This window comes from Alosa sapidissima, chromosome 12, assembly GCF_018492685.1.
Source record: "Alosa sapidissima isolate fAloSap1 chromosome 12, fAloSap1.pri, whole genome shotgun sequence".
NCBI classification, from domain to species: domain Eukaryota; kingdom Metazoa; phylum Chordata; class Actinopteri; order Clupeiformes; family Clupeidae; genus Alosa; species Alosa sapidissima.
Genome location: NC_055968.1, coordinates 1,053,748 through 1,066,581, shown reverse-complemented (window position 1 = coordinate 1,066,581; position 12,834 = coordinate 1,053,748). Strand labels below are relative to the sequence as shown.

General features: G+C 39.2%; 1 protein-coding gene across 5 annotated transcripts in view; it reads left to right on the top strand.

The window, feature by feature from the left end:
- The window catches only part of LOC121677445 (Fc receptor-like protein 5), a 167,287-nt gene that overhangs the window by 100,105 nt on the left and 54,348 nt on the right, over nt 1–12,834 (top strand). Inside the window, exon 9 of one of the 5 annotated variants that reach the window (XM_042056191.1) lies at nt 11,396–11,478. The exons of the other annotated variants lie outside the window; for them this stretch is intronic. Coding sequence (XP_041912125.1) covers nt 11,396–11,459 — 64 coding nt within the window. The 3' untranslated portion in view covers nt 11,460–11,478. Of the gene's footprint in view, nt 1–11,395; nt 11,479–12,834 lie in introns of those variants that run through there. 5 annotated transcript variants of the gene reach the window in all.

Here is a 12,834-nt window from a genome sequence, read left to right as displayed (position 1 = left end):
AAGACCTACACAGACCTCCTTGCAGGCCTGAAGAGGTGGCTGACTGCTGATGAGCTTGCGCTCACAATGTTGAAGACCATGTGAGGATGGAGGAAGAAGGTATAGATTTAGGTGGCGTGCGTAGGGTGGTGTAGACTGCCACTAAAACCCAGGCATATGTGGTTTTACCAACCGGAACGGGTGGGAGGTTGTGCTTAGTAGGCCGTTGTATGCAAACACACAGTGCAGGGGCATGGGACGAAGAGACCCCAGAAGAGTTTCACAGTTTTCTGGGATTGATCATTGACATGGGACTTCACTTCCCTCCCTAATATCCATTGCTACTGGGGAGCCAAGTCTCTGAAGGGATCAGGGAGCGTTGACCAAATGAGAAATACATATTGTGTACACTTTTTCTCCATTGACATTGCTGTTTCAGTAGTTTCTTATTATTTCAAGTTTGGCAATGCAGAATCTGGTGTTGAACCTAGGTTTGGTAGCTACAGCCAGAAAGATTTTGGCGAAAATCTATCACAACAGCTGGCAGGCATTTCCGTCAAAATTTCAGCCTCGCCTTCAGCTGCTCCAACTACTACTCTGTCATCTTTTCATCAAGTACATATTCCTGTACAGCAGGAGCCAAAGAAAAATTGTTGGCTTTGTTATAAAAACAATACATAATAACACTAAAGTAGCTTGTATGGCCTGGAGTTTAGCGGTAGGTGACTGCTTTTTTGGTAAACAAAATTGCTGTCAGATTTGGCATTCTACAGAAGGGGATGCGTTTCGTTATGAGTCATAGGTCCTCTGTGTTTAACCTTCAGGTTCCCCACCCCACCTTTCCCTATCCTCCTCTGTGTGTGTGTGTGTGTGTGTGTGAGTTTGTGTTTATATGTGTGTATGTGTTTATTCTCAACAGGCTTGTTCTATGTAATCCACTTTCAAATGTTTAGACACATTGATTTTTGAGTGATGTTGAAGTTGATTGTATTCCTAGCTTTTCATAAATAATACATTTTATAGATGTATATCATTTTCATATTACACTAATTTATATAAGGAAGTTGTATCTGTTGAATCAAATGTATTCTATGTCTCTTCAGAATTGATCTTCAATAAATATACAGTATACTTACTTCCTGTATTACTGGTAAGGTACATGTTTTTCTTTTATATATCATTATTGTTGACTGTAGCATTTGCTTATATACAAATAAATGGTTTATTCTTATGGACCAAATAAATCTAAACCATTGTGTCTGACTTCATTATTAGTTTTTATGCATACTTTTATGTTTTTGGTGAGAAAGAGAATGTGAATTCTGTCAACATTCTAAATCCCGTTTCCTGCATTTTTTTACACTTATCACTTAATTTATCATAACTTTTGAAAGGTTAATGATATTCCAATTCAGTCTTTTTTGTTAAATAGCCCACAACTTGCTGAACATGTCATACACTCTATATTTTTCTCTATCTCGTATAGAAATATGATGAAAATTCATTTTTATGCGAATGAAATTCAATTTTAACGAATTTCGGTATACATTTGGAGAGGATTTTCAAAGACTGTTCATTACTATATCAACATTACCATATGTATTTTACATCATTTGATAGAACTGACCCTTCTGATTACAATGGTATGTATATCCCATTGATGGTATGTATTATACTCAAGAAATAAGGTTTTTTGTGTAAGGAGGTCATCCAGCACCAAAAATGGAATGTTCGGCACGGGCACGAAAGGGTTAAGTGCGTTAGAAGAAGAATAATAATAAAATGCCTTGGAAGAACAGTACAGTGCATTTTCATGCACTGTAATAAAATGCCTTGGAAGAACAGTACAGTGCATTTTCATGCACTGTAATAAGAAGCCTAGGAAGAACAGTACAGTGCATTTTCATGCACTGTAATAAGAAGAAGCCTAGGAAGAACAGTACAGTGCATTTTCATGCACTGTAATAAGAAATTTTGGAAGAACAGTATAGTGCATTTTCATGCACTATAATAATAAAATGCCTTGGAATAACAGTACAGTGCATTTTCATGCACTGTAATAAGAATAATTCGGATAACAGTAGAGTGCATTTTCATGCACTCTAATTGCCTTGGAAGAACAGTACAGTGCATTTTCATGCACTGTAATAACAAATTTTGGAAGAACAGTATAGTGCATTTTCATGCACTAGTCAAAGTCAGCTTTATTGTCAATTTCTTCACATGTTCCAGACATACAAAGAGATCGAAATTACGTTTCTCACTATCCCACGGTGAAGACAAGACATATTTTGCCAATTTAGGTCCACAGACAAACATGACATTCAAGTAAACAAAAAAGTAAGTAAATAAGTGGGCACATATAATAATGAAAAAATAAGAGCAGCAAAATTTGGTTGAAATTGTGCATAGACAGTCAATAAAATACTAGTGCAAAGTCAGGCCAATAAAAGGCTTGGGTAGTTCTGTTTGACCTAAGTAAGAAAGAAAGTGGCATAGTGGTGCAAGTTATGTAAGAGCAGCAGAAGTGTTGTGTAAAGTGTACAAGTGTGCAAGTGTGCAAGTGGAGTAGTGCAGGCGGCCATTTTGGGTCCAATGTCCAGGATGTTATGTAGCTGAGGGTGGAGGGGGGAGAGGAGGGAGAGAGTTCAGCATCCTTACAGCTTGGTGTATAAAGCTGTTGGTGAGTCTGGTAGTGTGGGAGCGCAGGCTTCTGTACCTCTTCCCAGAGGGCAGTAGATCAAACAGATTGTGAGCGGGGTGACTTGCATCACTCACAATTTTGGTCGCCTTGCGGGTGAGGTGGGTGGTGTAAATGTCCTTCAGGGAGGGGAGTGAAGCACCAATAATCCTTCCAGCTGTGTTCACTATGCGCTGCAGGGCTTTCCTGTTGTATTCAGTGCAGCTTCCGCCCCACACTATAATAAGAAGAAGCATAAGAATAAGAAGCCTAGGAAGAACAGTACAGTGCATTTTCATGCACTGTAATAAGAAGAAGCCTAGGAAGAACAGTACAGTGCATTTTCATGCACTGTAATAAGAACTAGAAAATGTAATTCCAGGGAATTACGAGTGCATGAAAATGAAGCTAGGACAGACATAGCATAGCTTAATAAAAAGTTGATGGTTTAGACGTAGACAGTTTAAAAGTTGAATGTAGATAGTTTAATAGACAGATAGTTTAATGAATGTTGAAAGTTTAAAAGTTATATGTAGATAGTTTAAAGGTTGTTGACATACTGATAGTTTAATGCGTGTTGGTAGACAAATAGTTTAAAGGCTGTATATAGATAGATAGTTGACGATAACTGACAGTTGGAATGGCTCTAATGTTTGCTAGCAGTATGCTAACAAAGCTAATTATTTTGACCAAGTTACTTAGTTAACTTAGCTCATGTTTTCTAGCAGTTTTGAAAAAAATGCTAACATGCTACTATGCTAACCATGTGACTTAGATGATGTAAAATATCATACAGAGTAAAAACAAACTATATTGGTTGCTAGGTAGATGAGGTTTAATATAGTTGGAATGACTGAACAGTTAAATAGGTGGATAGTTTATATAGGTAAATGATTTGCTTGGTAGATAAGGTTTGATATAGTTGGAATGATTGAACGGTTAAATAGGTGGATAATTTAATTGGTTAAATTATTTAGGTAGATAATTGACGATAACTGACAGGTAGAATGGCTCTAATGTTTGCTAGCAGTTATGCTAACTATGTTATCAAAGATAATAATGTTAACCAAGTTACTTAACTTAGCTAATGTTTTCATTTTTAACAGTTATGCTAACTAGCATGGTAGCATGCTAACTATGCTAACCATGTTACTTAGCTAATCATTTTTAGCAGTTTTGCTAAAAATGCTAACTAGCATGCTAGCCTGCTAACTATGCTAACCATGTTACTTAGTTAATAATTTTTAGCAGTTTTGCTAAAAATGCTTACTAGCATGTTAACATGCTAGCATGCCAACTATGCTAACCATGTTACTTAGCTAACTTAGCTAATCATTTTTAGCAGTTTTACTAAAAATGCTAACTAGCATGCTAACATGCTAACTATGCTAACCATGTTACTTAGCTAACTTAGCTAATAGTCCAGGCAAAGTAAGGTCTGACCCAAAACTAATTGCAACAGAATTTATTTTTCCATTTTTATATTTCAATTGGTGATCTAAACACCATAGTAAAAGTCCATGAAAATCCAGTTGGTGGAAATATGTTAAAATGAGGGTTGTTTTTATGCATTATCCTTCAGGAAATTCTGACAAAACAGTGATTAGAATGTTTTAGAATAAGCATTCTAAAGAATATTGGACCCCATTTAAACTAACATGGAATTTTAGAATCTTGCATTGTTGAGTAAAAATCTTTTATATTTTCAAAGAGTTGTTCAATTTATACTTCAAACAGATTTGTTGCTAAATTGTTCTACAATGTTAAAGCTGTACATAATTAATGAATATGATTTTTCTCTCAGTAAATCGAATTGATCAGACACACTGCTTCATTTACACAAACAAATTTATTTACATGTCGTCTTCATCAGGGGCCTGAAATTTCTGGATGAGGAGCATTTGTGCAATTTACACCCCTACAATCCCCACAGGCTGGAGAGCACTGGAGCCCATGCTTTCTGCAACTGCAGGTTGCTCTAGTACAATCTGTTTTGCAGTTGCACCTAATTACTTTCAGGAGAGCTGGGGGAAGGTCTGTTTCTTTAGGGATGAGTTTTCCATCTACCAGATGCCAGCCCCAATCAGTTGGATTCAGGTCTGCTCTACCTAACCATTCCTGTACTTGCAAATACACACGGAAACTGTGGTATTTTGTGGCTGAGGCAGTAGGAGGTAGCACTTGTGGATGGACAAAGGTCGAACTCGTCGCAACTTTTTTACTGAATATTTTATGTCAAAGTCTGTCAATATTCACATGTTTTGCACCATAAACAATCAGAAGCACTGCTTGTCCGGCTTGTTCAATTTCTTTTTTGGTTGAAAACTCATTATAGAACACAGCTGCTTGTTTCCTAAAGTGTTCATTTTTTACTATCAGTTTTAAGGCGGCGCCTTTTCCAACCCCAAAGAGGCTTGATGTTGTATCACAGCCTAATGCTGCATGCCCAAAGAGGATATATTTACAAACTTCACCCAAGTCTTTTTTTAAGTTGGTAATGTTCCAAATTCGTGTTCTCTTTCCATCCTGTTTAAGGAAGACTGTGACTGTCCAGGTTTACATGATGACACAGCAAAGCCAGCAAGTCTGTGTCTTCTCCGACAACGACAGTTTTTTCAGTTATAGCCTCCTGTACTGCTGTCTGCACAATCAGCAGGTCAGCGTCTCCATCACTATGGAAGACTCTGAAACTCTCATCTTGAAACTTTCTTACCATGAGATTTAACATCCGTTGTTTATTTGCCTTGTTTGACAGGAAATTCTCTTTTTGGGAGTTACATACCATATCTTCTGTGAAGGTAATTGTTGGCTCCATATATCCTTTTCTGCGACGCTGATGTGTGCTGTCCTTGGTAGATGGTCCACTGTCATATCCATCAAATACAATCACAGTTGATTGGCCGTATTTCTTCCTTACGTGGTTGATGTATAAATCTGCAATGGCACCATAGGTAAGCCCACGTGGCCAAGGTAACTTTTGCAAGAGAGAGCCTCCATCAAGTACAAAATGGACATTACATGAGGGGTCATGTTCATCAGGCGTATGTAGAGCTAATACAGCATCTGTGAGTGCTGGTTTGTTAGCCTTCCTCATCATCCCCATGTTATCAAACAATGCAGGAGGATGTCCGCATAATTCATACCGGAAGATTTCATCAGGATTCTCCATGTATTCTGATGCAGCAATGTAGCGCTGGAACAAAAGCTCAGGAGCAACCTGCACAAATTCACCATCAGCTTTGATGGCATGTTAGAGCAGTGACACTAGCAGCCAATCATTTTTCCTAAAAGTATACTCTGCAACATTCTTTCCCTCCATTTTATGTAAGATATGCAGACCAACATCTTTGGCCTTATCTACATTAGCAGAGCTGTCAGCTGTGACTCCACTAGTGATGTTGCGGAGGGAAGGGTCTGATGTGAAAGGGTTCCGATGTTGTAGGAAATTCTCAAGCTCTTGGATGTCTTTTTGATCCTTTTCAATTCTTGCTTGCATGCTGTCCTTATGCTGTTCACTTGTTGTGAATGCTGTTCCGGTGACTTCTTGCATGGCATTGTTGACCTCAGCACATGCAGGCATTGACAGCAACCGGGTCACCCGCTGCAACTCTGTCATGCCTTTACCTCTTGTCAGACCACCATTCGTCTTCATGCTTCTCATCAGTACCTGCTCAATGACTAAGTCCGTGGAGAGGCCAGCCCAAAGGCGATCACTTCTCCTGATGACATGGAGACCACCCTCAAAGTGTTGAAAAGTGGCAGGTTGTTCATGTTCAAGTTTGGACATTTTTTGCAGGTACAGATTAGCTGACTTGAAATGCAGCTAGGTATGGCAGCATGTCAGAAAGTGTGTTGATGTGAAGTTTCCAGTTTCCCAGACGCTCTGCCAAAATGAACCGCCTGAGTATGTCTATCATGTCCATATATTGAAGCCATAGGGTAGCAGTCCGTGAGTTTTTCATTTTCTCTTTTGCTTCATCCATCTTTCCCTCCATTCTTTTCAAGACTGATGAATCTTCAATCTCCATGAAGCTGATGTTATTTTTCATCATTCTCTCTAGTAACTTAGTGGCCAGAAGCAGATCATCATTATCCACAGTGCATCTCTGTGTTGTCTGGGGTGGCTGTTCCAGATGTTCATTTGATTGGATTGCAGAGTTTCCACATATTTCAGCAACACCTGCATGCCATTGGGTGGTTTGGGGGAGGACATGGTTGTATACCTCCGACAAAATTAGTGTATTCAATGCTGCATCCACCAAGAAGTGTCCTCTGATAGCACGAGATGTTGCCTTTCCAGACAGCATATGCACAACAGCATTCTTTGCATAAATAGTCTCTAGTAGCTCCTGTAGGCCTGATGCTGCCATCAGGTAGCCAATACATCCCAGGAAACTCATCATTGTATGGAAACCTCCAAGACGGAGCACTATCTGGCAAAGATCACTGTCTTGTGGTTCACTCTCAATGATGGTCATAGCTTTCCACCAAAGTGGCTGATCAAAGGTGATGATGGGAGTAACACTATATTTCTTTGCTTGTTCACAAACAAACTTCAGGGTGGAATACACACAAGACATATCTGTAGGACTCATGTCTATCATAGGCATGAAAACAACTGATGACTTCCCAGGGTGATTTCCTTTGTGGATTTGTTGCATTAGTCCTGACCACCCAGGCAGTTTAGGTTTTAGGGCCCGAGAGACTTTCAGAGTAGCTGCAGGTTAGAGTCATTATCCACGTATGTGGCATTCTCAATCTTTCCATAAGACATGGATGAGAGGCTAGGGGTCTTTGACTTCCAAATGTGGATATTGACACATCCAACTGCTGCTATATCATGTGATGTCATGGTTATCCGAGGTATTGGTTTGGGCCCTTTGGTCTGTGGTGTAACTCCTGCTATGATGCCCATACCATGGAATGTGTGAATGTGTGTCTCCTAGTGTGATCTGTTCATCATCATTCTGCTCTAAATATTTGACTACCTTCAGGAATGCTTCTGTTCTGGCAAGATCATGAGGCCTGCCCTTTTTCTTTGGACAATACAGATTCTCATCATAAGGGTGAGGTATTTGTTTTTTTGTTCGAAAATTCACACTGCACTGTTGGTGGTAGACTGCATCTGCAGCGTGAAGATCTTGAACAAATTCTATTCTTGCCAGAACTTTTAAAGCCCAGCTATCATTGCGCTCAAAGCATAGCTCACGCACAGAATCCTGAAAATCTTTTGTTCTCACAGGGAACATCTCATATCCTCTTTTCTTTCCGTCATATTTTGCCGGCTGTCCACAAAATAGACAGTTTACATCAAATGAGAATTTTTGTTCCATGGAATGTAGTACAGGTTGGGCAGGATGTAAAGACTCAATAGCTCCAGAATGCCTTTTATGGCCTGAAATTCAGATTGGGTTGCAGTAGTCTTTTCTGCATTTCTTATGAACCCTCTGTCCACTTTGAACAAGTATCGTATCTCCACGAGCCTCTGCCGCTTTGAAAATACCTTCACACCCCTTTTCCCCAAGGGCAGACGTAGCTTGATCATCGTCTGACACAGGGTGATCACAGAATACACATGTTTCCATGCTGTTGCCCTGAAATGAAGACAGATATGCCACCACCATTTAATTATTGAGTGAGATAGGCTCTAAATGAATGTGTTTTTAATCTTAGGTTAGCCTTCCTCTTTGTTTAATCCACTGCACACAAAATACTAAAGTAGTTTACATTTCTAGATAACTCTATGTGTAACACACTGGATGACAAACTTACCTGCTTAAGTTGGCCTGAATTTCTGAAGTGAAACCAATATTTCACCAAAATTGCACAAAATCTTACAAGATTTCACCAAATGTCTGATTTGGATGAACAAATTTTAACCGAATTGGAATTCTAAGTTAGAACCTTATAAATACAAATTTACCAACTACCATTAGGCCAAATATCTTAGAGTGTAATGCTCTAGAATCTTTGTCATTGCCATAGGCCTACTTTCACTTATTACTTTTAGGAAATCTCTAAGGCATAAAGCACCAGACAGCTGATGACAGTTTTCTGACAGCTGATGAGCTGTGGATACAACTCCTGTTCTATGGCGGAAATCTGACAGGAAATGTTACGATTCATATGATGGACAAAATGTTTAATTTTTCAAATATTGTTATAAATGCCATACGGTGTGATGTCGTATGTGGTGTCATGAAAATCCTGGACCATCAATACATCACTTGTTCTGATATACCATGTTTGGTTCAGGAAATATGATGCAAAATATAGGTCTAATTCATTTGTAGTAAAATGTGTAATGGTTGCCATGGCAACTATTAGGTTTTTTTTTATACCAGTTTTAATCTGAAAATGTTCAGGGCTTCAAACTGTACAATTGTACTAAGTTTCATGCTTTTATGAAAAACATGAACAAAAAAAATTCTGTTGCAATTAGTTTTGGGTTGGGTGTTTTTTCTCACAGAATGCCTGGACTATAATCATTTTTAGCAGTTTTGCTAAAAATGTTAACAATGTTAGCAATGCTAACTATGCTAACCATGCTAACTAGCTACAGTGGGTAGGAGTCATAGTTGATGACAAGTAACAGTTACAATGGCTGAACAGTTAAAAAGTTCAGTAGTTTAAAGGGTTAAATTGTTTAACAGTAAAATATTATAGTGAGGACTTTTATTTTGAAACAGTTTTTGGCAGAGGAAGCAGTTGAACAGGATGTGTAGTCTTAATAGGGCCAGTTTGTATGCTTAAAGCCTGAGACTGGCAGTTGGTCCAGGTGGCCCGAACACCTGCCATAGGATTCTAATTGCTTAACGGCTCTATTGTGATGTCATCAGCCCATGTTAAGTCTATGGGGAAATTTTGAACAGTTTTTAATTAATAGTTTAAAAAGTATAAAAGTTACAAAGCTGAAAAATACATAGCACCCATGTCCTAAGTAAGACCTACGTAACATAGTTTGAATGAAGTTTCTACGTTAAACGGTTGAAGCTGCATTAAGTGCGTTAGAAGAAGAATAATAATAAAATGCCTTGGAAGAACAGTACAGTGCATTTTCATGCACTGTAATAAGAAGCCTAGGAAGAACAGTACAGTGCATTTTCATGCACTGTAACTAGAAAAGCATTTCCTGAAGGAAATACAGTGCATGAAAATGCAAACATAGCATGCTAACAATGTTAACTATGCTAACCATGTGACTTAGCTAACCTAACCAATCATTTTTAGTAGTTATGCTAACTGTGCTAACTAGCATGCTAACACACTAACTATGTTAACCATGTGACTTAGCCAACTTAGGTAATCATTTTTAGCAGTTATGCTAACTAGCATGCTAACATGCTAACCATGTGACTTAGCTAACCTAGCTAATCATTTTTAGTAGGTATGCTAACTATGCTAACTAGCATGCTAACATGTTAAGTAGCTAATCATTTCCCAAGTAAGACCTACGTAACATAGTTTGAATGAAGTTTCTACGTTAAACGGTTGAAGCTGCATTAAACGCGTTAGAAGAAGAAGAAGAAGAAGAAGAAGCCTAGGAAGAACAGTACAGTGCATTTTTCATGCACTATAATAAGAATAAGAAGCCTAGGAAGAACAGTACAGTGCATTTTCATGCACTGTAATAAGACATTTTGGAAGAACAGTATAGTGCATTTTCATGCACTATAATAAGAAGAAGAAGCCAGGAGATTTCAAGATAGTGGATTCCATCCACTATAAAAAAAAAAACACTATTTTTAAAGCTCCCGAATGCCAGCCAGCGTCTGTTATTACACTGCGCACACACGTGCTATTGGTATTGTATGGGGCGATATGATCACTCAATATCTAAAAATGATAAATGTGAGCATGAGCCGTCCCACGGCGGAATTTAGGCGGAAGTGCAACCACAGCACAGAGCCATGGCTCTGCCGCAGCAGAGCTCACGTAGCCATTCCGAAAACAGTTTACCGGTTACTATAGTGACTATTTGTACGCCTTACATGACAGGTCCTGTCTGCGCAGCTAAAAAAAAATCGCCACTATTAACCTAAATAAGGCTTATGTGAAGCATGTTACCCATTATGTAAACAGTTAGAACATATAGGCCTAAAAACTTTTATTATTATACTTTTTACTGCTTGTTAGTGGCTGTGTGTTGACTATGGCATGATGATAATTGTAACCCAGCTAACACACGACCAAATGGCAACGTTGCCTATAAGTTGCCATTTGGTCATGGCGACATTACTTTCTGGCAACGTTGTGGCAACATTGCCACAACGTTGCCTGCAGGAAGTTGCCATTAAGTAAACAAATTACGTTGCCACGACGTAGTGACTTGGTCATTTTGATAACGTTGCCTCTTGGTAGTGTAAGTGACGTTGCCACAACGTTGCCTACAGGAAGTTGCCATTAAGTAAACAAATTACGTTGCCGCAACGTAATGGCTTGTTAATTTTGATAACGTTGCCTCTTGGTAGTGTAAGTGACGTTGCCACAACGTTGCCTACAGGAAGTTGCCATTAAGTAAACAAATTACGTTGCCGCAACGGCATCCTCACACTTGATCTAGGCTACAAGTGCAAGGGCGAAGGATTGACCCAGCAGCAGCAAAAAAGTCTAGCGTAACCAGCTATTGGCATATCCTATTTAAGTTTTGACTAAATGTAAAATGACTGTTGACTGAATGTAACATTAATATACTGTAAATGCACTCACCTGTTCTCTTTTATTTGTTCTTCACAGGGTCGGATGGAACAGCAGGTGGAAGACCATCCGCAAAATTGAATTTCCACATTATTTTAAATAAAATATAATTTGTTAGTGTACAGTTGTCTTTTCTTTTGAATAGGCTCAACATTAGCAACAGCCAGTCAAAATGCAGGTAAAATATGAATGTGGCTTGTCTAGGCTATCTCAACTACATTTTGTGCGTGGCAGTCATAAATTGATACTTGTTAGTGCAGCTGTCTTGAATAGGCTTGGGGTCAATATTAGCAACAGCCACCAGCCAGAATGCAGGTATATGAATGTGACTAGATTTTGTGGATTCTATGGGCAAATGAGGACTGCACATGCAGATCCGCCCTAACGTGCTGGCGACATTATGGCAACCTTTCTCAGGAAGGTTGCTACAATGTCGCCAGTATGTCTTTTGGTTGCCGCGATGTGGCGGTTACGTGGAGGTTACGTGCGAGAAACGTTGCCAAGATATGTTGCGGCAACGTAATCACGTCTTTCACCCGCACGTATCGGCAACGTTAGAACTTGGCGGCAACGTATGTTTGGTAATAAAGTTACGTAACCGCCACATAACGTTAGCTGGGAACAATGTAATGGCAAACGAAGACACGAAAGACTAACTTAGCATATGCCTAGCAGTTCCGCATCACAATCCGTACAGCGGCGCTTCCGTAACATGAATCCGTACAGCGACCCTTTGAATCGAATGTACAATTAATCACTTCCAGGTTAAATAAAGTTATATATATCTTTGGAAACTGTGTTTTGTCCTCTTTGATCTTCTTCACAAATTATCGAAGTCCACGCCCTTTGAAGACGACATTTCACTGGTAAGTACAATGACACCCTAGTAGCATTTAAAAATGGCGGTGGGCAGGGATCTCGCGTTGACTCCAGTGAAGGAGGCAGTGGCGCAAAAAGTGGGTATGTGCTATATGCGGCGCATAGGGGCGCCAAAGCGATGGTAAAAAAAATAAAATAATATATTTGGTATTTTCTATATGTAGCTACTGCTGTCTGTTTCTAAATCATTTCAACATTTTCTCAATGTTCTATAACATTTTAGAGGACTAACCTAGAGTAGGCGCCTATATCTCATAAGATTCCATCATAGAATTTTGACATAGAAGAGGGAGTGGGGGCGCCGTCAGCGCTGAGCGAGCAGATAGGCCTACGAGAAGTGAGTTCCCGTCTATGGAAAAAGATGGATACAGCAAAAAAAGCTGTTGGCGGCTAAAAATAGAAAAAGAAAGAGGGAAAAGGAGATAGCATGTCAAGGGATGCAACAGCAGTTAAATAAGTGGACGGTGAAAGGCAACAGGTAGGATTTAAAGTGATGACGTCTGTGCTTGGAGGCTTGCAAATATGTGTTAACAGACTAACTAGCGTTTGTTAAGCATAATGCCGATTGAAACATAGCCTATTCCATTCAGATAGCTAGG